Genomic DNA, 26195 nt, shown 5'->3' with positions numbered 1-26195 from the left:
TTCCCTCCCAGCGTGGACAGTCTGGGACTCTGGAAGTTCATTGCTACAACTTATACGATGGAGAGAGAGGGGCAGGTAAGAAACAGGGAGAGAGGTGAGAAAGAAAAGCTGACCACAGTCCCTGACTATCCGCAGAATTGCTCCCATAGCAACAATCAGCAAGTAGTTCAAGTTTGAATAGGAGTTCATGAAGACCTCTGTTCACCAGCTGCCCGCCACACGCCTACACACCCACCTGGGTGCCTCGCCCTGGAGCCTGGCTGCACGGCTCTACATGCTCCCCGCCCACCTCCCTCCAGCGGCGTTAAACTCCCTCCCTCCTCTCGTTCTTGTCGAAATGCTCATAACGGACATCACTCGTTGAATGATTACTAGGCACCCTGCAATTGATTTTTTAACATTTTATTTGGGAAACACGTCAAACTGACCAAAAGTTGCAAAGAGGAAAAACAGTACATAGACAACTCCAATACACCTTTTAGGAAACATTTGGCCCCATTTGTTTTATCGTTTGCTCTATTTTTTTATTCCCTATATAGTATGCTTTTCTGAACCATTTGAGAATAGATGACTATACCATGGCACTTTGCTTTCAGAACTTTAGAAGGTAGTAACTGGAAAGCGTATCAGAAGACCATGGGTCCAAGGATTCCCAGCCAAGAGCTTCCACAAGGGGTTTGGGAATCTCTGGAGATGACGTGAAACAAAGCACGTGTACGTTATGTGCATTTCAGAGTGCAGTGTTCAGTGATTTCATCAGGTTCTCAAAGGAACCTATGACTCCTCCCCCAAGTGAAAGGACAGAAGCTCTAAGGTAAACCCACTCCTTCATTTTAAGATGGAGAGCCCAAGGAGACCCGAAACACATTGGTACGTAGATCCTGAGAATAAGGATATTCTCGTACAAAGCCATGATGCAGTTACCGACGTCAGCACATTTAACTTGGATGCAGTATTTTAATCTAATCTACTGCCTGGTCCACTTCTGTCAGTGACCTAATAATATCCTTTATAGGCTTTTCCGTCTGGGACAGGGTCCAGCATAGGCTTGGGTGTTGCATTTCCTTGTCCTACCTCTTTAGCCTCCTGTGATCTGGACCTTTCCACAGCCTTTCTTCGACACAGATGACATGGAAATTTGGGGTGAGTATAGACCTCTCCTTATTTAGTAAAACACGCCTCATTTTGTGCCCGTCCCATCTCCTTGTGCTGAGATTGAGGCTGTGCCTTCCTGGCCACACACTATATCCGTGAGTTTGTGTCCCTCTCAGGGCGTCACATCTGGGGGCGCCACCACCGGTGACATAAAAGCCCTTTATTTGGGAGGTGACCCCAGGAAATGCTGGCAAGGGAGTGGAGAGTGAGAAAAAGAAAGAGAGCAGGGGAGTGGTGGCCGGGTCCAAGGCATTCAAATAAGAAACAAAATTAACCCCTGCTCCCATGCAGGCCGGATAGAACATGCCAGATGGCCGGCAGTGCGTGGACCATTGGTGCCTCGGTGAGGAGGAGAGAGGGTCCGCCTGGCAGGTGACCCCATCCTCGAGGCTCAGAGCAGGTCCTCACTCTCCAGCTGCCACGAGAAGGGGACTGTCCCTTGCCCTCCTGACCCCGCCAGCCCGGGAACCAACCGCCTGCCTCACAGATTCTCAGAGCTAAACGGTCCCTTACGGTCACTGGGCCCAACCTGGCCCTTTTATGGGTGTGGACCCGGAGGCCCAGGAAGGGGACGTGATGGGGCAGGTCACACGGTCAGAGGCGGCAAAGCCAGGACTAGCAGGCAGCGCCCACAGCTCTGAGCCTCCTGACCCTCGTCCAGCGCTGGGCTCATCCATCATTGGACATCTAACCAAGGGGCACCTCCGGGAACACAATGTCAGTTAAAAATAAAACAAAGGGACGCCGCTGTCCCCACCAGTCCTGTGGCTCTGGGGCCATCCAGAGCAGCCCGGCTGAAGCCGCACGAGCCCAGCCTCCCTGGCCGCCAGCTCCAGGTGACGCGCAGACAAAGCACATGACTTTCATAAATCACCTTTCCTGCAAGGAGGACAAAGGGAAAAAAGCATGAAATTGGGCGCCCTGAGCTAAAATGAGCCAATCTTGCTGTTCCAAAGGCTTCCATTGTACTCAGTCAATGACTGGCTTGAAATATGATCCCCTGGGAAACTCAGCAATTTCACCTGGCGCCTTCCTAACTAAGCTTTCCGGGGCTCCCCCCACCCCACCCCCGCTTGCAACTCCTAGAGAAATATTAAACTGTACTAAGAAGCGATAAGTGGCTGCTCTGGTGTATTGGGGCAGATCTAGCCTCGGGGACTGCTGGGGCTGACCTAGGGATGTCGGAGGAGGTGGGAGGGTCCCCCAGGTGATGGGTGGCAGGGGTCAGGGCTCACCAACCCCTGGGCTGTGGCCAAGTCAGAAGTTGGAAGGGCAATGGTTAGTTTCTGGGGCAGTGTTTCTTAAATGCCTGCCACGTGCCAGGCGTTGTTCTGTCAGCAAGACAGATGGTCCTGTAGACCTGGGTAGAGGGGAAGGGTGGGGTAGAGCGGGAGACCCCGGATAAGTCAAGAAGGAAATAAACAGGACAAGCAGAGCCTGTGAAAAGCCCTAGAAGGGAAGAGGGCAGAGTGGTGACGGGACTAACGTTACATACGTGGCACCGGCTCTGAGGAGGTCTGCCCTGGTTCTCCCAGATGTTCGGGTCCCCCCGGAAGCAGACCCCGCGGCCAGGATTTACATGCAGGCAGTTTGGGAGATGAACTGAACCAACACTTTACATCTTTAGGACACACCCACAAATGTCAGTGAGAAATATTTTGTTTCCAAGGACAGGAAACTCTAATCAGACTTCATTTAAGAAGCAGACAAACAAAAGGAGACTTATTGGTTCTTATAACTGACAAGACACAAGGAGTTCAGGTGTGGTATAATCACATTCTTTACGTCTTTCTGAATGCTTCTACAGCTCAGCAAAAAAGAGCTCGCAATAAAATGGAAATCTTCAAAATGTCTTCTAGAGCCGTATTTTAGAACAGGGATTTTGTTCCTTCCCTCTAACCCACTCCTGTAAAGAGAAGATACTATCATTCATTCATTTTACATTCAACGCTTGTTTGCTGGGCATGTTCTATGTGGGAGACCTCAAGGAAGGGATGGAGAGAAACAGACGACAGGCTGACCTCCGGGAGCTGGGAGCAGCCAGGCCCTATGACAGCCACCAACGATGACTGCTAACATCGGGAACAGTGGTCGGCACACTTCTCAGTTCATCCCACCATGACCCTGCAGGCCACGCGTTTGTGACCGAGTTCCCAGGTGGGGAAACTGAGGCTTGGAAAGGTGGAGTAGCCCCTTGGCCGCTGGGTCCACACCTGTGCTCAGCGGTGAAGACCACACACGGGGAGGGGCAGCGCAGTGCCGCGGTCCAGGGCAGACCCCCGGAGCTTGGAGCTGCAGGGAAGGGAAGGTGGGCATGATGGCAAAGGCGTCGTGGAGGAAGCGGCATTTGAGCTGTGCCCGGCTGGGTTACGTCACCTCCCTGCTCAAATATCCTGTTGTTGGCAAAACCTCACTCAGAGGGGATCGGGCCAAGAAGACATTAACAGTCTCTCCGTTTCAGAAGCAGCCTTCATCGTCACCCTGCAACCATAAGCTGAGTCAAAGGAACTGAGCGAATATTGTGTAATGAGGACTGTCTTGGGAGGGGAGGATTGGCCAGGCAAGTTTATGCCACATGGGGACAAATATTACTTACTGGGCAGAACGCAGCAGAGTTAATGTCATTCTGAACAACTTGTTTACCCACTGATTGTGTGATTAATGAATATCAAAAGGCTCGTTGCACAGAACTGCCATTTGGAATGGCTGGTATATTTCTGGATCTGGTTGTAGTCACCATCGCAGGACAAAAAGGAAATCAATTTAAATGCTCTCCAGGGGGAAAAAAATGTGTAGTAAATGTGCTAATTAATAGGTTTGGCTGTTTTAAAACTCCTCTCCATCCCTGAAAAAAATAACCATGAGAAATCATTATTTCAAAGCTGGCCTAAGTTTGTTTTCTTTTAAATAACAACACGGGTAAATAACCTCGCTGTTTTCTCAGTTGAAGAAGAAGAAAAAATCAGCGCTTACCTGGCTTTGGAGACCCTCCATCCGGGTCCAAACTTCCCTCTGCCCTTCTTTTGCACATGCGCCTTCCTGGACACCTGTCCTGCCTTTGGCGGCTACTCCCACCTCCCCCAGCCCCTTTCCTGCCCTCTCCCAAGCCCGCCAGCCCGCAGCTCTTTCTCTCAATGGCAAAGGCTGCATCTCCCACCCTCGTGGCCGTTAGGAGAGCCGAGGAGCGATGGTCGGAGCCAGGAGGGAGCTCCTGGAGCCATACGGTCCAGTCACGTTATAAAAGAGGTCAGGAGTTCTGTCCAAGGTCACAGAAGCAACCCCAGTGGCAGCCCAGGCGGTGAGGGGGATTGAGGGGCTTGGAAGTCAGGTTCCTGGACGGGAACCGCAGCTCCATCCTGACCCCACGTGCTCTTGTGGAGGTTACCGAACTTCACCTTGGGAGTTTTCTCACCAGTAAATGGGGCAGCGATAGCATCTACCTCTTCCATATGACAGCATCTGTGAAGCCTCGGGTGCGAGGCCTCCAGAGCCTCTAGCCTCTCAGCTATTGCCTCTGCCCCCACGTCCCTCCTACTCCCCTCGCTGACAGCGGCACTGGTTGAAAGGGAGGGAGCATGGGCCCAGCGGACAGGCAGAGGGAAAGCCCAGCCTGAGGCCGGATGGGCTGGAGGAGAACAGGCCACCTGGGCTGGCCTTCCAGTTATTTCTCCAGATGAGTCGACCCAAGTGCACCGAGGTTAAGCGGCAGCCGAGGCCACACACACCCGGGGCCGGGAGGTGGCTTGGAGGGAGGGGATGCGATTCCAGGGCTCCATCATCTGCTCCGGCCTGGCCCAGCTTCCCAGCCCACCAGGGAGAGCAGTCTGTAGTTCTAAACCCTGGAACTGCTGAGGGAGCAGGGAGCGTCCGGCCACAGGGTGTGGAGCTGCGGGCTGGTGTGGTCCTCAAGCCCCCCTGGCCCCAGGTCCCCAGACCTCAAAGCTGCTTGTACTCCCGCTCAACAGGCCCTGCCCAGGCTGGGGTGGTGCCCAGGCCTGCAGACCTGGGCGTGGGTGTGCGTGCACGTGTGAAGTGTACAGGATTTCCCTCCACACCCAAGGTCCTTGGAGAGCCCGGTAGTCCCCACAGACTCACTGCAGCCCCCCGAGGAGAAGGAAGGAGACCTGCCACCTGGCCTGAGAGGCAGGCTAGGCAGCCCCAATCCAGTGGGCACAGGGGCTCGGGCCGGTCACAGCCTCAGCCGGTGTGACAGCTGGGGCGGCCGGAGAAAGCCTGGGCTCAGCTCTGCGTGAGTCTCCTGCTGGCGCCCAGCGCTGCCCCACCCACTCGCGGGAACCCAGAGGGCAGGAACTGGCGCTGCTGCCCGCCCCGGGGCCGCCTCTTCTCCCAAAGCCACCCTTCCCGGCAGCAGCTGGCCGGACCCAGCTGGCTCTACGGGCCTCGTAGCTGCCTCCTCTGGCCAGGTGCCACCCTTCTCCCCCCACCCTGCCGGGCGAGTCCTGGGAAAGGAAGGAGACCAGGGAGGACAGGCTCCCACACCCGCCGCCCGAGACACCACACTGCCGCCCCCAGGCACGAAGGCTGGGCAACAACGCAGTGATTCTGTGAGGAGGCTCCAGCCGAGCCCCGGCCACCACGGGGGCTTCTCCCTTCACAAACCGAGGGGCTACGACTCCCCTCTTCCCCGCAAGAAAGCCAACAACACACAGAACCACCAGAAACAGCTTCTTTATGCAAGCCCCGAATATGCAGCCGCCCCACCTCTCCAGCACGCCAGGCCCTCCCTCCACCCCCAGCTTCACCCTGTGCCCCCGTGCGCCACCCTCCCCCGCCCCGTGCCCCCGCCCAGAAACAGCCCTCCTCCAGCAAGCTCCGCCTGGGCTCAGGGACCTCGGGCCGGACGTCTGTTTCAGTTTCTGAACTTGCCCACCAGTGGTTTCGAGGGCCAAGCCCCCAGGCCCTGCTGGTCCAGGAGGAGAGACAGCTGCTGGCGAGCCTCCTGGTAGGGCCCAGCCTAGGGCAGGAGATGAGATGGTGGAGAGAGGGTGCCTGCTGGGGGTGCAGGAAAAAGGGGGCTGCGGGCAGGGAAGCAGCTGACCTTGGCTGCCTCATAGGTCTTCAAGGCCAGGAGGTGGGACTTCCCGAGAGCACGGGCAGCCTGGCGGAAGGCCCAGAGAAAGGCAGCCTTGCAGAGGCGGGATGGAGGCCCCAGGGCAGCGCTGGGGATGGAGAGAAGGGGACCGAACGTCGGGGGAGGGCAAGGGAGGACAAAACTAACAGGCCCACTAACAGGCCCACTCCACGCCCCGCACACCACCTCCACACCGTGACAATCCGGGGGGTGGGTCACATTACCTGTAAGAGGCTGGCGGCTAGATGTGATCTCTTTCCCCACGGGCAGGGGGCCGGGGACCCCCACCACCAGGCGCCCGTCCCGCCGCGCCCCCCCCCCACCCCGGGCCCCGCTCACTCGGCCTTCACACGCCCGGTGGCCACATCCACCACCTCGACGTCAGGGTCCCCCAGGCTCCAGTTGAGGCTCAGGCCCTGGCAGGTGTTGGAGGGGGGTTCGGAGGGGGCCACCGAGGGCCCCGCAAACAGGTGCAGCATGGTCCGGGTGTAGGGGGGCGGCAGGCATGGCCCCAAGGCGCCGTCGAGGTCGGGCCGGGCGTGGATGGCCCTGCCCAGGGCCGAGGTGTTCTGGCAGGGGTCGGCTAGGGGGGCAGAAGGCCCAGGACGAGACCTGAGTCTCCGCCACGCTCCCCCGCACCCGCAACCCCCACCCCACCCCCCAGCCCGCCCCAGCCCGCCCCAGCCCGCCTCAGCCCTCCCGCCCTCGGGCCTCACCCAGGACCAGGCTGCTGGCATAGATGGGGGGCAGGAAGTGGGCCAGCAGTGCACCGCCCAGCCCCAGCACGGTCCAGCGTGCCAACTTGTCGCTGGCCGAGAGGCAGCCCACGTGGGTGTCGCGGAGCGCAGGGGCCACGTAGCACACGGGCTTCAGCCGCCCCTGGATGTGGGCCTGCAGGCGGAGCTGGCAGCTGTGTGGGAGGAGGACGCGGGGCTCAGGGCCGCTCTCCCCACCCCCACCCACACGGCCCTCCCCGGGCGCGCCACATACTAGATGTCGTGGGCAGCTCCCTTGGGGGTGTTGCTGACGTACAGGTGCAGGAAGATCCGGGGCTTGAGGGCGAAGGGGGGCCCGGACCCCGGCTGGGGGACCACCACAGACCGCTCCTTGCCCTTGGGGCCCCCCTGCGTGGCCAGCAGGAGCTGCCGGAACAGGAACCTGGGGGCGGAGGGAGCAGCAGCTGGGGCGGCCCGGCCCACCCGGAGCGGCCGCAGAGGGTCCCCCCGACCCCTCACCTCAGCAGGGCCCGGCGGGCCACCACCAGCCCGTGGCAGTCGTGGAGCTGTCGGCCCGAGAAGTCCAGCCACCTGGCACAGCTGCCACCGCCGGTGCCCAGCGCCACCAGCTGGTAGATCTCCTTGGCGTGGCCCTGGGCGCCCGGGACCTCTGCGGGGAAGGGGGCAGAGATGACTAGACTGAGGCGAGAGGCCCAGGGGCCTTCCGAGGTGAGGGGCAGGGCCAGCCCTACCTCTCTCCAGGATGACTGCGGCCACAGTCCCCTTGCAGGCCCAGTACTGCGAGCTCGCGTCCACCAGGCGGTCAAAGCCGGCGCTGACCACGGCCGCGCAGCGCTGCTCGTGGGTCAGGAGGTTCTCTGCGGGTGAGGGAGAGGGCGGCGGTGGGGGGCCCACAGGCCACGTCCCTCCCGTGCCAGGGGTCAGGTCAATGGGGGCCCACCTACCGATGCTCAGGGGGGCGAGTGGAGGCCAGCTGGGGGTCTTTGGGGTCTCTGGAAGACAGACAAGGGGCGGGCTGCCGTAGGTGCTGGGGTCTGCCCTCCTGTCCTGTGCCCTTCAGGAATCCCAGAAGTCCCACTGGCAAGCAGTGTGTGTGTGTGTGTGGGGGGGCTCATCCTCCAGAAGCCCAAAGTTCCTGGGCTGCCCCCAGCAGTCCCTGTCCTCAGGGACTGCTAACATCCTTCAAAGGACGTTAGGGCCAGGTCAGCTCCCTGCGGGCCAGGTCCTGATGCCCAGATGGTCTCCGCAGCGACTCACCCCTCCCCACACACGTGCATCCCCCCCCCGCCAGGGCTCAGGGCCCTGGGTCACCTCCCCCTGTACCTGGGCTCTCCAGCCGATGCTGGATGTAGCGGAGGGCAGCCAGAGCTGCCTGCTGCTCGGCCTCTGCCTTACTGTAGGCAGTGCCCGCAGGGCAGACCACCCCATCCAGCTCCACGGACACGGAGAAGGGCAAGCAGGGGTCTGGGGAAGGAGGGGCTGAGAAGTAGCACCATGCACCTTATCCGCATCATGGGCCCTTTCTAGGAGGGCCATGACACCTGCCAGTGAGGAGGACAAGAATGACAAGATGACATGCCTGCTGACCTCCATCCAGGCCATGCCCACTCAGAATCCTCACTAGGCCCTCTGAAACAGCTCCCTATGACCCCACTTTACAGAGGGGGCACACAAAGGGCAGGCAGTGTGCCCAGGTGGTGCCAGGACCCACATCCAGGGCTACACTGTTCCCAGGATGAAGGTCCCGTCTTCCCCCAAACACACAGCTCTATTGCTTTTCTACATTTGAAAGGGTCATCTTCCAAACACTACCACTTCAGGTGTTACTTATGACACAACAGAGACAGATGAAAAATCCTAGAACTGGGATCACTTGGTCAAAGGGCATAAATTTAGTTCCGTTTGTGGTATTTGCTGCTATCTGCTGCTAAACTGGTTGCCCAAAGGTCTCCCTTTTAGAAGAGAACCCACATTTCAGTACCCCTCCCTAGCACAGAGATTCACCTACTTTAAAAGGGCATCAAAAATGCCAACTAGGGGCTTCCCTGGTGGCGCAGTGGTTGAGAGTCCGCCTGCCGATGCAGAGGACACGGGTTCGTGCCCCAGTCCGGGAGGATCCCACATGCCGCGGAGCGGCTGGGCCTGTGGGCCATGGCTGCTGGGCCTGTGCGCCTAGAGCCTGTGCTCCGCAGCGGGAGAGGCCGCAGCAGTGAGAGGCCCGCATACCACACACACACACAAAAAGCCAACTAGTAGATGCAGAAGGAAGGCTAGCATCAGGAATCCACGGCAGCCAGCGGGGTGACAATTAAATCTGGCAACAATCATCGAAGGCTGCTAGAGCGACGAGGCGATGGTGTTCTCGGGAACGGGATAGTCACGCCATCTGGAGGTGCCCCCCTCGGATGACTGATGACACACCCAGGGGGGATAGTCACGCCATCTGGAGGTGCCCCCCTCGGATGACTGATGACACACCCAGGGGGAAGTGAAGACACCTGGCGGACGCCACCCTAGTCAGGCCCTCCCAGCTGACATCCCAGGGGTAGGACAAACAGGTCTCAGGTCTGCTGGTGGGATGCACAGCCAGGGCCACGAGGTTCCTACAGGCGCTCCTGCCAGGTATGTATCACCTGAACCCAATCCTGAGGAAACAGACCCAAGTGAACGGAATTTCTACAGAACAACTGGCCCTTACTTTGCAAAATCATCAATGTCCTGAAGCCAGAGACACTCTGAGGAATTGTTTCAGATGAAAGGAGATTAAAGAGGTGTAAGAGCTAATGTGATAGGTCATGCTGGGTTAGGAAAAAAATGGCCATTATTGTGACCAGTGGCAAAAATTGAATGTGAATGGTAATTAGCTAATAGGATCATATCAATATTCAACTTCCAGAATTCGATCATTGTACTGCCATTATATAAGACGATGTCCTCGTTCTTAGGAAATACATACTGAAGTGTTTAAGGAGCAGTAAATCAGTGTTCAGATTGAGCAGGACAAATGAATATGGATATTCATATATAAATATATAGAAGGGAGAGAGAGACAGAGAGACATACACAAAGTAAGTGTGGCAAATGTAACTGCAGAAACTGGATGAAGAGTTTGTGGGAGCTCTTTTATACTACTCTTTGAAATTTTACCAAAATAAAAATTACTGAAAATATGCCTATGCATGTGAATAGTGGAAAGGGGGACCTTAGGCAGAAGGGAGGGGCCGATATTACCCAGTGGTTCAGCACAGGCTCTGAATGCAGAGGGCCCCCTCTGGGCTACGGCCCCTCTGGCCTCAGTCTCCCCATGTGTAAAGTGGTGGTAACGGTATTGTGCTCCCTCGAGGAATACTTGTGAGGACTCCAGGAGTTACTGTCTGAAGGCCTTCAAACAACACCTGGCCCATCTCCAGAACTCACGAACGTTAGCTAGCATCACTGCTGTTGAATCCATTCCCTTACTTCTGTATTCCCGATGCTCTGGCATTTGGGGATTTGATCCTGGAGAGACCGACCCTCCCAGGGCTAGCTAATTCCTGGACATAGCAGATGAGTCCCCTGCAAGCACGCCCTTTCGTATAGAAACCAACCAATCCAGAGCTCGCGCCCCAACCATCAAACTCTCACACAAGCCAACACTCCCCATACCCTAAATCAGCCCCCAGGCCAGGTACTAGACAACTAGGAACCAACCCCTAACCCCTAAACTTACTGTCTTGCCTTCCTCAAGCCTAAACTTACTCTGTACCCTACCCTGCCTCAACCGTTCTGTCCCAAGAAAACCCCAATAAAGGCTGTGGGCTGTGCTCTGCCCTCTCCTCTACCTCCGGACCACCCCCATCCTTTCCCACATGGTCCGGCATGGCAAGCTGTGCCTCCTGTTTCTAGGGATCTGTATTTACTTTTTCCTTCAGGGCAATCATTCTCACGTCTGCTGTCTTACCATACCTGATTAAAACAAATCCCGGGTAGATTTTTAACACATTATCTCTTTTTGAGCTGTTCCGTTGGGGTTCTCCTAGGAGGTTTTACAAATGCTCCCCAAAGCTTAAGCGATGATTCTCTTGCTGCCTCATGAGAAGCAGGGAATGTACTGGCTTAAAGTTGGGAACCTGAATTTAGGACCTGGTGTATTGCTCTTGGGGAGGGCAGGGGGAGGACTGTAATGATTACATCTCTTTGCCGCGTTGCCATCATCACGCTGTGTTTGATTATGTCTTTGACTTTGGGGCTGGCCCTCGCTCAGGTATCTCCTCTCCAGTGCTGGCATGGCAACTCTAACTGTATGTAACTGGCCCTCAGAAAAGCCTGCTGAAAGGCTGGGATAGCTTGAGGCAGGTCCTTTAAGCAACCCAAGCTTCAGATGTGGCCATGACCTGCCAGTTAGAAATCTGATGTACCTGGTGCTCCTGGCACCACGCTGCTCACAGCAGGGCCTACCCTCGGGCCCCAGGCTCAGGCCCAACTCACAGTCCTCCTCCCTTCATCTGGGGTCGGCCCAGGGCACACGGCCGTCCCAGCCCCCTGGGCCTCACCTGCTGTTTGGTCCTCTCGGAAGATCAGGGAGACTCCCAGAGCGGCCGCGCACTGAGTAAGCAAGGCCACGGCCTGGCCCGGTGGCGGGTCTTTGATCTGTAGGCCCAGCTGTCTGGCCGCCGTCGGGAATTCCCCGGCGGGCCCGGCGGACGGAAAGGACACCCTCTGGGACCTCCCCATCCTTCCCCTCGAGTCTTCCTGTGCCCGGGCTGTCCTCAGTTCCCAGACACGGGCCCCCACCCCGGGCCCACTATGCCCCGTCGCCGAGGCCTGGAGCTGCCCGCCCTGCTCGGCGTCGTCCGAGTTGGGAGCGGGCACGATATCCCAGGAGTCTTGGCCCAGGCTGGCCAAAGGCCGCCTGGGGCTGGGCCTAGGGCTGATCTGCAATGACGCCGCCAGGCGGGTCTTCCTGCGGGCACCTGCGTTCGCCCCCAGGGCTGCACTGGCCTGTGAAGCCATGGCCGGACGCGAGGACCCGAGAGGACAGTGGGCGCGTTCTCACGCCACCCGGGCCCTTTTACACGCGCTCGCGCGTGGGGAGCACGTGACACGACAGACAGCGCATGGAGAGCTCCGCCTCCTACCTTTCTCCTAGCCAATGAGAGCTCATAAAGCTGTGGCCGACAGTGTGCCCAGCCAATGGAAAGGCCAGTCTCCCAAACCGTTGGATGTGGACTGAGTGGCCACCTGCCCAACATCCTACCTGTGGGGGGCGGGGCTTCAGGTGTGAGGTGTGGATGGGGCCCTGCACTCGCATTAGCTTCTTCTCGGCCCTTGCCTGGTATTGGGGAGGCAAAGACCAGGGGAGGGGTCTGGGGACCCAAGTCCAGCACCTCACCCCTGCTCCCATCCTAGGATGCCTCCCAAATCACGCCACATCATGCCAGCCTGCCCCCAGCTGCTTAATTGAGCCTGGCGGGGGCGGAGGGGCGGGGGGAGGTGGAAAGTCAGTCCTCTTTCGGTAAATGAAGGTGTTTTCAATTGCAGCAGCCCCCCAGAATCTTTAGGACCTACATTTAAAAACTGTTCACCGTAGGCCTTCCTGAAACCAACTGTAAATGCTCCATGTGTGCTCTAGCTAAAATTACTCATTTGGTACCCTGTCCACCCATCCACCCCCCGATTTGTTTTTTTTTTTTTTTTCCAGAAGGAATTTTGGGTTGGTTCCTAAAAATATCGCAAGAGAACAATTCTTTAAGATGAGGGACTAGGGATGAAGGAGATAAAACAAAAATGAAAGGAAGTTAGGGATGAAGACAATTTACATATGGCCTGCTACGATGCAACACAGTTGCTTGAAGGGGTTGGAAATTTTAACAGTCTTGGAGCCAGTGAGTGGGAAAACGTGACCAATGATTCAGTTTACAGCCTGTACGCTTTGTCACTGTTGCTTCGGCTGCTGATTGCTACCTTTGGGTCTCAGAACACTAGCCAGGATTGGGGCAGTGTGGATACAGAGGCATAGGAGGAGCAGTTGGTAGAACCAGTAACATTTGACTCGGGAAGAGCAGCTGCGGGGAGCGGCATAGATGCAAGCTCCCAAACGTTTCAAGGATTGGCATCAGGAATTATGGTTTTTCTTTCGTGTGTAGCCCAGAGAGCAGAATTATGCCTAGTAGAGGAACAGCATAGCAGGTGTTCAGTAGTGGAATGAGGGCTACACAAATCCACAAAGACTTCACCAGAGTCACCAAACCCAGAAACGTCACCAGCAGGAAATTGCACAAGCAAATGGTGATATATTCAGACAATGGACTATTACTCAGTAATAATTTTTTTTAAAAATAGACAAGCTAACTTTGTGCTTACAATCACATATGCGTGTTGAGTGAAAGAAGCCAGACTAAAAAGGCTATCTTCCACATGATACTATTTATATAAAGTTCTGGAGCTGGCAAAATTAATCTGTGGTGATGAGTCAGAATCGTGGTGACTTCTTCAAGGAGGTACTGACTGGCAAGAGGCACCAGGGAATTTTCTGCAGTGATGGAAATGTTCCCTGTCTTGATCTGGGTGGTGGTTATGTGGGTTTATATGTATGTAAGAACCTGATGAGTGTACACTTAAGACTTGTACACTTAACTGCATGTTAAGTATATATCAGTAACAGGAGGAAACCTAACAGCTTGTTTATAGAAAGGGAAGAAGGAAGGAGGAAATGGAATTGGCCTCCCCGAGCAGAAGCTGGATGGGTGGTGTGAATAGTGATGTGGTAGGCAAAATAATGGTACCCCCAAGATGTCCACATCATGATCGCCTCAGCCTATGACTCTGTTACATCATATGGCAAGGGGAAATTACGATTGCACATGGAATTAAGGCTTCTAATCAGCTGAGTTTAAGAGAGGGAGATTAGCTGTGTGGGCCCAATGTAATCACAAGGGTCCTTAAACCAAAAAGAGACCAAAGAGTCAAAATCAGAGAGATGGCCTGTGAGAAAGATTCAACTGGTCATTGCTGCCTTTGAAGATGGAAGGGGGCCATGAGCCCAGGTATGTAGGCAGCTTTCAGAGCTGAAGAAGGCGGAAAAAAAAAAAAGAGAAGTCTCCCCACAGCCTTCGGAAAGGAACACGGCCCTACTGACACCCTGATTTTAGCCCAGTGAGACCCATTTCAGGCTTCTGACCTCCAGAACTGTATGATGTTTTGTTGTCTAAAGCCACTAAGTTTGTGGTAATTTGTTACAACAGCAATAGGAAACTGGTATAAAAGGCCTTCAGGGCTTCCCTGGTGGCGCAGTGGTTGAGAGTCTGCCTGCCGATGCAGGGGACGCGGGTTCGTGCCCCGGTCTGGGAGGATCCCACAGGTGGAGCGGCTGGGCCGCTGAGCCTGCGCGTCTGGAGCCTGTGCTCCGCAATGGGAGGCCACAACGGTGAGAGGCCCGCATAACGCAAAAAAAAAAGAAAAAAAAAAAAGGCCTTCAATATTTTTGGCATACATACCCCTAAAATAATTTTGAAAGACTATGTATCCCCCAATTATTTAGTCACACGGATTTACGAAAGGTGCAATTTCTAGTTTATTATATATTGTAATCATCTTTCCAATATGTTTTCACCAAAACCACGCAGATGGAGACTTAGCTTATTCCATTTAGGAAAAACACCCTCCAAATGATTTAATCGTCAAAGCTTACTCTCATAGACAAATCACTCAGCTAAAATGGAATCACTTCTCATCAGAAATAGTCTGACTTAGCTTTTTCAATTGAAGTAAATGTGTTGATACTTTCTCAGAAGAGCCATCTCATTCATGCCCTCTTCCGTTGATTCAAATATGCATGAAGCATCTTCTAGCTGTTTGGGTTATGTCAGGGACCAACACAGACAGAAGAATCCCTGCCCTCGTAGAGGGATTTCTGGATTCTATTTCTAAGGTAGCTGAGAAGGCTGACCTAGAGGTTGAAGTCTCAGTAATATCAAGTGTCACAGCCAGCAGTTTTCTTCCTTTTTCCTTTTCTTTTTAAAAAAGATTCTTTACTGAAGTACACGCAGAAAAGTGCACGGATCATTCAATGAATTTTCACACACGGCACAGAGCCATGTAACCAGGATTCAGATGAACGAACATAACACTGTGAGCCCCTGGGACTTCCCCGGCGGTCCAGTTGTGAAGACTCTGCTTCCACTACAGGGGTCATGGGTTCAATCCCTGGTTGGGGAACTGAGATCCTGCATGCTGCAGCCAAAAATAATAATAACAATAATAAAAATAATAAAGAATTGAAAAAATATAATATATAAACAGACCCTCTCCTGAACCCTTCCATCACTACTTCTTACTGAGCCTGCTTTTCTTAGTCTTATGTGAACTTTCTCCTGCAGGGACTCTGCTTTTTGGAATAGCCCCCTTGTTCTGCACTCATCTCAGGCAACACTCCACAGAGGAGAAAAAAGCTCGAAGCTTCTGAAGCCAAGCACCTCCCAGATAAAATCTATATAGATGGAAGCCAAGAATTTGGAAACTGACTCTTGAAAGTAATGGTTCTCAAAGTGTAGTGCCCGGACCAGCAGCATCAGCGTCACTGGAAACTCATTAGAAATGCAAATTTTGGGGGGGAAGGGGAGGGTGGGACGAATTGGGAGATTAGGTTTGACATAAATACACTACCATGTGTAAAATAGATAGCTAGTGGGAACCTGCTGTATAGCACAGGGAGTGCAGATCGGTGCTCTGTGACGACTTAGATGGGTGGGTTGGGGGTGGGGGTGGGAGGGAGGTCCAAGAGGGAGAGGATATAGGTACACATACAGCTGATTCACTTCATTGTACAGAAGAAACTAACACAACATTGTAAAGCAATTTTACTCCAATTAAAAAAAAATGGAATTAAATTTAAAATAAGTGATATGTGGAATTCTTAAAAAAAAAAAGAAGCAGCATAAAGTTTGTAAGGAGAAAGTTTTTTTCTGGGACTAAATTCTAAGAGGAATTCATTTAAATGAAAAAAAAGTTGAATAAAAAAAAAAAGAAATGCAAATTCCTGGATCACATCCCAGACCTACTGAACCAGAAAACGCTGGGGGTGTGGCTCAGCAAATGGTTATAACAAGCCCTCCAGGGGATTCTGATGCATGCTCAGGTCTGAAAACTACTGGGCTGCATAAGGGTAATATTTATGATCGCACAGTAGCTCTTAAAGCTTGGCCCCCAGACAAGCAGTATCAGCGTCACCTGGGAACTCAGGAATACAAATTATCAGGCCGCACCCCGGGCTCACTGAATCAGAAATTCTGTTGTTTGTTTGTTTTTTGCAGTAAGCGGGCCTCTCACTGTTGCGGCCTCTCCCGTTGCGGAGCACAGGCTCCGGACCCGCCGGTTCAGCGGCCATGGCTCACGGGCCCAGCCGCTCCACGGCATAGGGAGATCTTCTCGGACCGGGGCACGAACCCGTGTCCCCTGCATCGGCAGGCGGACTCTCAACCACTGCGCCACCAGGGAAGCCCAGAAACTCTGTTTTAACACACCCTGCAGTTGATGCTGATGCATGCTAGAATCTGGGAACCAGCGCCTAAAGCTGTATTTGCCTGACTACTGGGAAAGCCTCATGCATTCCCCGCAGTACCTGTACTCCTATTTGGAAAGCCTGCTTCACAGGATATAAAGACAGTCAGTAGGATTCCTACTGACTAATAAAGTGCCTGGCTTATAGTAGGTGCTCAGTGTTTGTTGAGTGAATTAATGCAACAGTTCTGTAAAGTAGGAAGTTAGTTAAGCAGAGGTGAGGTTCGCACGCCCGTCAACCTGGACTTCGCTATTGGGATTTGAAGGCATTTGATTTCTACGGCCCACAGTGCCGCCTGCACTCGCATTCCCCCTCCGCCCGGGAGGTGGCGCTCTGGAGCGCCCGTGAGGCCAGGCTGGGAGGCGGGACTTCCTGCCTTTCAGGGAGCACTTCCGTCCCAGCTCAAGCGACGGGGAAACGCCGTTGTGGGGCGGTCCTGTCGAGGGCGACGGAGCGAGGTTTGCACTCTCGGGCTCCCTCGTGGCTCGAGGGTCAGGCGAGCGTCACGCGGAGGTTCGTTTTCCAGACGAGCACGGAACGGCCGGGGCCACGTAAGTACGCGCGCCGCCCGGACGGGACGGAGAGGCAGGTCGCTCTGCTCAAGTCCACGGGCGCCAAGCTTTGTGGCTTTGGGACAAGTCGCCCAGGGTTTACAAAGTGGGGTATTAGCAGCCGCTGGCTCATGGAGTGGGGAACATCCCACCGATGTAAAGCGTGGTAGCAACAGCTGTCTGGCGCACGGCGCTTGATGCGAGACCTCTGTTATTGTTGGGTAGAAATTCTGGGGCCTGGAGGTGGAGTGTGAAGAGGTGGATAGGGAGGGAGTGGGCGAGTAGATGTCTCAGGGGAAGAGCCGCCCGGATCCCCTCTCCCATCCCATTGCAGGCGCACTTTTTGTCGTGCCCGGCCTGGCATGAACGCAGACCCGACTGACTCTGCAGCCTTGGCGGTCTAAACGGGCCGAGAGAGCCCAGGGCGAGGGCGGGAAGTCGAGGCTGTCTCCTCTCGGGGCTTCTCTGAGGTCGTGGGCTCCACCAGCGACTTCAGCCTGCCTGCGTTTGTTTGAGGCTGTTTGGTTCCTTTTTCCTCTCCTTCATTCATTCCTGGATTTGTTCCTTCAGTTTTTGGTTTTTTTTGTTTTTTAAAAAAAGTTTTAGGGCTGCCCTGGTGGCGCAGTGGTTAAGAATCCGCCTGCCAGTGCACGGGACACAGGTTCAAGTCCTGGTCCGGGAAGATCCCACATGCCGTGGAACAAGTAAGTCAGTGCTCCACAACTACTGAGCCTGCGCTCTAGAGCCCGCGAGCCACAACTACTGAAGCCCGCGTGCCTAGAGCCCGTGCTCCGCAACAAGAGAAGCCACCGCAATGAGAAGCCCGCGCACCGCCACGAAGAGTAGCCCCCGCTCACCACAACTAGAGAAAGCCCGCGCGCAGCAACGAAGACCCAATGCAGCCAAAAATAAATAAATAAAATAAATAAAATTTAAAAAAAAGAACAATGAGTAACATTTGTTTTAAAATTTATTTATTTAAATTTTAATTTAATTAAAAATTTTTCATTTTAAATTTATTTAATTTTTGGCTGCGTTGGGTCTTCGTTGCTGCGCACGGGTTTTTCTCTAGTTGTGGCGAGCGGGGGCTGCTCTTCGTGGCGGTGCGTGGGCTTCTCATTGCGGTGGCTTCTCTGTTGCGGAGCACGGGCTCTAGGCATGCGGGTTTCAGTACTTGTGGTGCACGGGCTTCAGTAGTTGTGGCTCGCGGGCTCTAGTGCACGGGCTCAGTAGTTGTGGGCCACGGGCTTAGCTGCTCCATGGCATGTGGGATCTTCCCGGACCAGGGCTCGAATGTGTGTCCCCTGCATTGGCAGGCGGACCCTTAACCACTGCGCCACCAGGGAAGCCCTGTTCCTTCAGTTTTTATGTACTGATTGTTGCCATGTAGTAAGTACCAAGGCACTGGGGATAAAGGCTCTTCCCCATGGGGACTCTTGGAGCAGTTTAGAATTAAATGGCTTTACCTTTAAATATCTAATCCCACATTGCAATGCGTGCTCTGGAGAAGGGATGCAGGGTGTTGTGGGATGGTATTGGGAGAACTGGGAGAGGCTTCCTGACTGAAAATCTGAAGGATGAGGAGGATTTTGTAGGTGGGTAGGAAGGGCAGTGGTGTTCCTTTGAAGCGGAGAGATAGTGTGGAAGGGTCCTGCAGTGAAAAGACGCATTCCCGCCACTGTCCTCTCCTGCTGTGGAAGAGAATGGCCGCAACAGCCAGATGCCAGGAACTCAGAAATAAATCAGATACAGTTCCTGCCCCTGGAGAGCAGTCTCGAAGAAGAAATAAGGCTGTACCTATAAACCACAATTAGAATGAGGCTGACACATGCCCTAAGAAACACACATTCATTCAGTGGGGTGTGTGGTCTATGAACGTGTAATTATAATTAATACATAAGAGCATGCTGGAAGCGGACCCCTCGCCACCTGTCTGACTTCGGCCTGTCACTCACCTCCTAGTTCGGTCCATGGCTGTCCAGTTGTTTCTCACACGCTTCCTGCCCCAGAACCTCTGCACTTGCCGTACCCTCTTCCCAGCGGCCTTGTCGTTAGCTCAGGGTATGCCGAGCGCCACTTTCTTACGATGCTAAGACCACACCCCTCGGCCACCACCATCCCCTCCCTCCTGGCTGGTTGGTTGGTTTTAACGTAGCACTTATTACTATCAGGCGTTAGGCGACACAGTCATTTTTTCTTTGTTATCTGCTTCCCCAGAGAAATTGTACTCCTCTTAGGGTGCTCTTCGCCCTCCAGGAACCCCGGAAGTGGCTGTCAGGTTCAGGTCTCTGAGGAAGGCCAGGGTGGTTCCTGTTTTCCAGGATGGACTTCCCCAGCTCCCTCCCGCCCTCGTTGTTTACGACTGGCCCCCTTGGCCTGAGCGATGTCCCTGATGTGTCCTTCATGTGCAGCTGGAGAGACGCGCTGACCCTGCCGGAGTCCCTGCCCCAAGGTTCTGAGGTGAGGTTGGCAGGGAGAGCCTTGGTGGCTGCGGGGTGGGCGCCGTCCCTTGGCCCCCCTATCCTAGCATTCACACCAGTTGGCAGGAGTGCAGAGTGGGGTGGCATTGGCACAAATCTGCTAAGACACAGGCTGAGCCAGAATCCCCTCCTTTGGGGACCTGGGATGCCCTGCCATCCGCAGAGGGTTTACTGAGCGGGAGCTGTTGGCCCCCATCTTTTCTTCCTCTATTTGTTCAACAGATACTCACTGAACAGCCTCTACTATGTGCCAGGTGCCTTAGCAGGCCCTGGGAATCCAGAGTGAGTAAGTCAGATGCGCTCCCAGCCCCGTGGAACAGAGTTAGGTTGAGTGAGAATAGACAAGTGAATAGACCAAAGGATAAAATCATTACAAAGTGAGAACAGCTCTGAGCGAAACCAGAAGGATGCCGAAACCGTACAGTAGGGGTGAGGTGGGGAGGGGAGGGGAGATCTGGGACACGAAGGACACCAGCTCTTTCCCCGGAAGCCTAAGCTATCTGGCTGCCACTTGGAGACAGGCTGGTTAAGGATTACGCCCGGCAGAGGCAAGTGGGCGAGGAATTTAAGAGACGCTGGCATTGGGCGGGAGGGGCTCCCTTGACAAGGAAGGGCTTACGTCAGATCCGCCCCTGCGGGAGCCTTGCTCGCCTGCCTGCTGCTCTTCCGTCCCCAGGTGTGGAGCTGAGCTGTCTCAGGCCAGCCCCGCAGTGGGATGGAGCAGCCTGTGGGCGTCCCAAGTAAGTGACCACAAGGTCTCCTGAGTGTAAGTGAGACTCAAAGGCCAGGGGCGCCTGCAAGAGCCTGTGCAGCCTGGAGGTCGAGAGCACAGACTGAAGTCAGACTGCCTGGGTTCAAATCCCAGGCCTTCTCTTTAGTGGCTGCTGCCTGGGACAAGGGACGGCCTCGCTGTGCCTCCATTTTCTTCATCATTAAAGTGACGATGGGGCTTTCCTGGTGGCGCAGTGGTTGAGAGTCCGCCTGCCGATGCAGGGGAGTACCAGTTTGGCCGGTGCCTTGGGAGGATTAAATGAGTTAATAAAAGACAAGAGTGGGTGACGGCGCCTGGCCCGGCGCACACTCACTGTTCTGTTGTGGCCACGGTTGTGTTTCCTCAGAACACGGCGCCGCACGTGGCCAAGGTCCTGCTCTGGGAGCCGGACACCCCTGGACCGCTGCCCTTGCTGCCTCCTGGTCCTGGTAAGGATCTCGGCCTTGGGGCCCCCTCCCAAGCTGCTCCCCGCTGCCCCTCTTCCCCAGCTCCCGTGCGAGGCCTTTCCTCTCCCTGCTAATTCTGCCCTACAGGGCCCTTGGCACCTCCAGGCACCTAGGACACCTGGTTCCATTTCCGGGCCCTTCTGCAGCCTTACTCTCCCCTCAGATCCCTGGGACCCCGGTGTGACTGCCCAGGATCTGCTTTTCCGGGGAGGTTACCAGTTCCGTAGACAGCCCCAAGCCGTGCTGGACGTTACTGAGCAGGTAAGCGGCCCCACGGCGGACAGTGCCACGCAGCCGGGGCTGTGCCTAGTGACCTGGCCTCCTTTCCTCCTGCAGCTCAGCCGGTTCTTGTGGGACCATGGGGACATAGCCTTTGCACCCCTGGGGAAGCTGATGCTGGAGAATTTCAAACTGGAGGGAGCACGGGTGAGTAAACCCTGGCCAGCCAGGAGAGGGGGCTCCCCACTTCCCGTCGGGGTAAGCCCTAGGGCATGTGAGCTTGACGAGGCCTTTCCACACAGAGCCGCTCTAAGAAGAAGACAGTGGTCAGCGTGAAGAGGCTACTCCAGGACCTCGGTGGACACCAGCCCTGGGGGCAAGTGGCTAGTGAGAAAGGATGGGATGGGTGTGCCTAGCTGGTGGTGGGGCTATGGAGGGAACCAGGGCCTGGATGCTGGTTTCCATCAAATTGCTTCCACATCCCCCGTGCAGTCATGAGCCACGCTGCCCCATACAGAACGCCCAGCTGCACTAGCCACGTAAGGGAAAACAGAATGGAAGTTCATGCACTACAGGCATGGCTGCATCCAGGTGTTCAGATGTTAATAGGGCTCTACCTCTTTATTTTCTCATCCTCTTGCCTCTGCTTGGCTTAATTCCTAGACAGACTGTTTGCAAGTGGCAGCAGGATGGTTTATGATTCCAGGGAAAGGGCTAGTGTCCTTCCTGAGGCACCAGCAGAAGTCCCGGGAACGGTGTGGTCGGTTTGCCTTGGCTTGGGTGTCATGCCCACCGTGAGCCGATCCCTGTGGCCGGGCCTGGATCATGTGACTACGGCACGGGAATCGGGTGGGCTGGTTTCCCAGAGGAAGAAGTTCTAGGGTGACCGAGAATGCGTCTCTATGCCTGGCCTCCCTCGGGAGGTACCCCGCCCTCTTCCCCATCACCCACAGCCTGACCCCCCTCCTCTCGCCCCCAGCTGTCCCTGGGCTTACCTCAGCCACCGCCAGCGCCGGTTCTCCATCCTTGGGGGCCCGATCCTCAGCACGTCGGTGGCGAGCCTCCTGGGGGAGCTGCTGCATGAGGAGCTGGCCCTGCGGTGGGAGCAGCTGCTCCTGGACGACGCCTTCACTGGGGGCGCGCTGGCCTGGGTGCCCGGCAGGACGCCCGGGGCTGGGCAGCTGGTCTATCCTGCAGGAGGCGCCCTGGACAGGCTTTGTATCCTCCCTCGCTGGGCATGCTCTAGGGACAGGTGGGAAGTTGGGAGCCTTGAGTGGCCATAACGCATGAACTTATCCTTAGCGAGATGCCCAGACTTCCAGAAGGTCAACCTGACCCCAGGCAGTGAGCCCCGGGTTCTCGGAGGCCCTGGCCATATCCGGCTCCGGGGACCTGTCCGGCAGGTGGTGACCCGTACCGTGCAGGGAGAAGGTAAGGCCCATAGACACCTCCCCCGTCCACTCACTGACCTGTTGCCTGACTCTGACCCTGACCCTGACCCTCTCCATCCCTCAGCTCTGCTGGCTGTCCGCTCTGACTACCACTGTGCCCTGTGGAAGGTCAGTAAGCAGGGGCAGCCGGCCCCTCTCCAGGTGTTGCAGGTCGAGAAGGGGGCCACAGGGATCAGCCTCAGGTGAGGGGCTCACCGAGGCTGGTCTCCGTGGAGATGGGTGTGGGAGAAGGGGGTGGCCCGGCATTCATCACGTGTGTGCCCTGTAGCCCTCACCTGCCTGGAGAGCTGGCCATCTGCAGCCGTTCCGGAGCCATCTGTCTGTGGACTCCCCAGGACGGGTAACGCCCCTTCCCCATAAAAACCCTCCACCCCAACCAACGGCTCCCGCAGAACCCGGCCCATGGCCTGGGCACCAGGCCAGGTCACCCCAGCCTCCCCCCATCAGCCGGTCTCCCCACCATGGCTGGCCTGTCTCCCCAAGGCTGCAGCAAATCTACAAGGACCCCGAGACCCTTGTGTTCCGGGACCCCTCTCCCTGGCGTTGGGCAGACTTCACCGCCCACCCTCGAGTGCTGACTGTGGGTGATCGCACCGGAGTGAAGATGGTGGACACTCAGGTGAGGGACAGAGCAGGTCCTTGGTGGGGGGGGGGGGGGGCTTCCCCCGAGAGGTCGTGATGAGCTGCAGGGCCAGCGAGCCCTGGGCCAGCTGCAGCAGGTGGCGGACCGTGGGCCGCTGACCTGGCCGTGTCCCCCAGGGCCCGCAGGGCTGTGGTCTGCTGCTTTTTCGTGGAGGGGCAGAAGCGTCGTGCCAGAAAGGGGAACGGGTCCTGCTCACCCAGTACCTGGGGGAGTGCGGCCCCGAGTGTCTGCACCCCACGCTCCACCTCATCTGCACCCAGGTGAGCGACACCTTCCCCTTCTCTCCGTCCTGCACCATCGCAGGCGGTCACTGGAGCAGTCCTGGACAGCTGCTGGGGAAGGGGGAAGGGCGTGGGCGTGGGCGTGGGGGCAATGGCCAGAGCTGGACAGTCCCCCCGTGTCCGGAAGGGGAGAGGAGGTCTGGCTCCACCCCACCCCCTCAGGACCCTGGGTGTTAGTGGGTGTGTCTCAGGCGTATGTGCCAGGGTCAGGTGAGGTTGGGGGAGGCTGGGTGAAAGCCTCTCTCGAGAGCCCTTCTCCCAGCAAGGCCATCAGGACAGGGGACGATGCCACCTGCTCGGGGGTGCCTCCTGTGCGGGGCTGGGCAGCTGACGCTGCACAGGTGGTCAGGGCCGGTCCTGGAGTGCTGAGACTTAGCCTGAGAGCCACATGGGGCCCCGGAGGGGGCCACCCAGGGGACCTGTCCCGTCCCTCTCTCCCACTCCTCAGTCACGTCCCCTCTGTCTTCTTCCTGGGCCTCTAGTTCTCGCTCTACCTGGTGGATGAGCGCCTCCCCTTGGTGCCCCTGCTGAAGTGGAACCACGGCCTCCCCTCTGCGCCCCTGCTGGCCCGGCTGCTGCCCCCGCCCCGCACAGGCCTCCCGCGGCCGCTGCTCCTGGCAGGCCAGGGTGGGGAGCTGCAGCTGCTGCACATCGCAGGTGAGGGGCGGGCAGGAGGGTGGGCGGGGCCGGGCCTGGGCAGGGCCTCAGCTGTCTGTCCCTCCTCCAGGAGAGGGGGCCTCCACACCCCGGCTGGCAGGGCCCCCCCAGTCTCTCCCTTCCAGGAGCGACTCCTTCTCTGCCTTCCCCCCACTGGAGCCCAAGAGTCAGTGGCGGCTGCAGGAACGTCTGACAGCACCAGCCATAGGTGCGCTGGGGCAGGGGAGTGGGTTTGAGGAGCCGCACCCGCACCAGGCTGTAGGGTCACGGTCCTTCCACCTCCAGGTCTGGCCGCCGCCATCCCACCTTCTGCTAACACACCGGTGCTGTCGCTCTTCCAACTTTCTGCGGCTGGAGACGTCTTCCACCAGGGCCTCCACCTCCAGGCAGACCCCGGGCCTGACTCTCCTGCCCCCACGGCTTCCTGGACCCCCCAGGCCACTGCCTCCTGCAGCCGGTGGCTGAAGGCCCTGCTGGAGGTGGCCCCGGCTCCCCCCGTGTGGGCTGCACCCACCTTCTCCCACCGCCGCCTGCTGGGCTGCTTTGAGCCTCAGAAGGCAGAGGGCAAAGCGCCAGAAGGTCTCCGCACGGCCATGGCCAAAGGGCGTCTCCTGCAGCTGAGGGACCTGGGCTTGCTCCCCACGGAAGAGCGGGCCCCAGCCCCCGAGCCAGGCCCCGAGGACGAGCTCAGCGAGCGTTTGGAGGCAGCCTGGGAGGGCCAGGCGGCGGCCTGGTGGGAGAGGCGGCGGGTCAGCAGCCTGGGGCCCAGCAAACAGCCCAAGCGGCACAAGCGCCGGACTCAGCTGTCCAACACCTTCTCCTCGCTCAGCGGCCGCTTAGACCTCTCAGATGCCGCCAGCCCCCCTCCCAGCCCAGAGCGGACACTCCCTGCGGCCAGGCCTCAGCCTCCAGTGACCCCGCCCTCCCAGGAGTCCACCCAGGAGCTGTGGGCCCGGGCCGTCCCCTCGGAGCGGCAGCAGACCCTCCGGGACTACATGGCTGAGCTGCCGCTTCAGGGGGACGCCCCGGGGGGTGCCTCTGTGCCTTCCTCCCAGACCTCCAGTGTCCGGGCCACCCCCTCCCGGCAGCGGGCAGCCGTCCGCTCCGGCTCGCAGCCACACTGCAAGAAGCCCCGCATGGGCTTCTGAGGCCCGGGGAAGCTGCCCCCCACCTCCAGGGAGCCCTTTGTCCTGGATAAGCTGTGCCTTTTGTGGTTGAAACGGGAAACAAAGAGAACAGTCGCCAGGGTGCAGACCTTCCTGCTTTCCAAGGGCCTTCGTGACTGCGGGAGACATTCAGAAGCGATTTGAATCCACGTTGGAGGAAGGAGGACAACAAGGTATAGTCATTTCTCCTGCAGCTCGTGCTCCCAGGGGCACGTTGAGAAGTCCTGGGAGCCCCGTCCTGAAGGTCCGTGTCGCCGGGATCCCCTCCAGCTGACAGTGTTGTGCTGGAAAGCAGGGGCCCCAGGCGGCCGAGGGCTCCGCCACGCACGGGCCCCTGGGGACGTGGCGGGTGATGGTGAGGTGAGCTGCCCAGCCTGCCGGTGCTCGGCTGCTGGGTGTTGGCAGCTAGCTGCTGGTGGTTCGGTGTGTGTGTGTGAAGCGGTTTCTAGCACCAGCTAACGTTTATAGAGGGAGGCACTTTGGACCCACGTTTAGGGTTGAATAAACTTGTCAGCTGAGCCTGGTTTTGAACGATCAAGTTTCTCAGGCCGGGCTGCGTCCCCTTACTTGGCTTTCGACATTCAGTGCGTCAGGTTCGCTTCCTTCGCAGCTCTGTGGCTCCGGTGAAGAGTCTTGCAGGGAACACACCCCCTGGGAATGACACAGGGCCCTGGGGCGGGACCTAGGTTTCTGATCACGCGTGAAGAGAGGAATGGTCCTTGTCTCGGGTACCTGATGAAGTGAATCACGTGTGACTCGCTGGACATGAAATAATCCAATAACATAGGGACTTGCGTGGGTGCTAAAATGTTTACCGTGCTCAAGGGAGACATTCACAGTTACATGGTTTATACTGCAAATAACCGGGGGTTGTGTTAGGCTTTGAGAGCAGGGAGCACAGTGCCATCCATGTCCAGGGCCCTGCGCCCGCAGTAACTGCAACTCTTTGAAGGGAAGGGGAGCCCAGCCAAGGGAGTGACCTGCCCCTGCTCGGGGGTCAGGCCAGG

General features: G+C 56.8%; 2 protein-coding genes across 4 annotated transcripts; one reads left to right on the top strand and one right to left on the bottom strand.

Moving 5' to 3' along the window:
- Positions 1-6025: 6025 nt before the first annotated feature.
- On the bottom strand, positions 6026-11976 carry ADAD2 (adenosine deaminase domain containing 2). The gene is made up of 10 exons (XM_065898409.1): positions 11517-11976; positions 8308-8448; positions 7929-7976; positions 7716-7841; positions 7483-7633; positions 7238-7405; positions 6964-7190; positions 6587-6830; positions 6215-6335; positions 6026-6130 (listed from the first exon to the last, which is right to left on the bottom strand). The coding sequence occupies exons 1-10, from the start codon at positions 11974-11976 to the stop codon at positions 6026-6028; spliced, it is 1791 nt and encodes a 596-aa protein (XP_065754481.1).
- A 4970-nt stretch (positions 11977-16946) lies between these two features.
- TAF1C (TATA-box binding protein associated factor, RNA polymerase I subunit C) lies at positions 16947-25170 on the top strand. Of its 3 annotated transcripts, XM_065898743.1 has the most exons (15): positions 16947-17073; positions 19330-19533; positions 20672-20753; positions 20935-21032; positions 21108-21197; positions 21293-21366; positions 21970-22210; positions 22307-22421; positions 22506-22623; positions 22710-22781; positions 22925-23060; positions 23201-23344; positions 23848-24022; positions 24093-24230; positions 24308-25170. In XM_065898743.1, exons 2-15 carry the CDS (start codon positions 19396-19398, stop codon positions 25168-25170), a joined length of 2484 nt encoding a protein of 827 aa, XP_065754815.1. In that variant the 5' UTR covers positions 16947-17073; positions 19330-19395. The 3 variants fall into 3 exon arrangements, with proteins under 3 accessions (XP_065754815.1, XP_065754816.1, XP_065754814.1); XM_065898744.1 differs by lacking the exon at positions 16947-17073 and having other exon boundaries at positions 19396-19533; positions 21970-22208; positions 22305-22421; XM_065898742.1 differs by lacking the exon at positions 16947-17073 and having other exon boundaries at positions 19396-19533; positions 21970-22208; positions 22305-22623.
- Positions 25171-26195: the final 1025 nt, after the last annotated feature.

This window comes from Phocoena phocoena, chromosome 20 (assembly GCF_963924675.1).
Source record: "Phocoena phocoena chromosome 20, mPhoPho1.1, whole genome shotgun sequence".
Taxonomy (NCBI): domain Eukaryota; kingdom Metazoa; phylum Chordata; class Mammalia; order Artiodactyla; family Phocoenidae; genus Phocoena; species Phocoena phocoena.
The sequence above is the reverse complement of the archived record's forward strand: the minus strand, read 5'-3'. Positions and strand labels throughout refer to the sequence as shown.

Excerpts from the sequence above, each read along its gene's own strand:
- ADAD2 (XM_065898409.1), bottom strand. The coding sequence starts at position 11,976 with ATGGCTTCACAGGCCAGTGCAGCCCTGGGGGCGAACGCAGGTGCCCGC. Across the intron at positions 8,449-11,516 it reads CCGAGAGGACCAAACAGCAG|ACCCCTGCTTGCCCTTCTCC; the intron begins GTGAGGCCCAGG and ends CTCCTTCCCCAG. Across the intron at positions 6,131-6,214 it reads AGACCTATGAGGCAGCCAAG|GCTGGGCCCTACCAGGAGGC; the intron begins GTCAGCTGCTTC and ends CTCCTGCCCTAG.
- TAF1C (XM_065898742.1), top strand. The coding sequence starts at position 19,396 with ATGGACTTCCCCAGCTCCCTCCCGCCCTCGTTGTTTACGACTGGCCCC. Across the intron at positions 21,033-21,107 it reads TGCTGGACGTTACTGAGCAG|CTCAGCCGGTTCTTGTGGGA; the intron begins GTAAGCGGCCCC and ends TTCCTCCTGCAG. Across the intron at positions 22,209-22,304 it reads AGGCGCCCTGGACAGGCTTT|ACTTCCAGAAGGTCAACCTG; the intron begins GTATCCTCCCTC and ends CGAGATGCCCAG.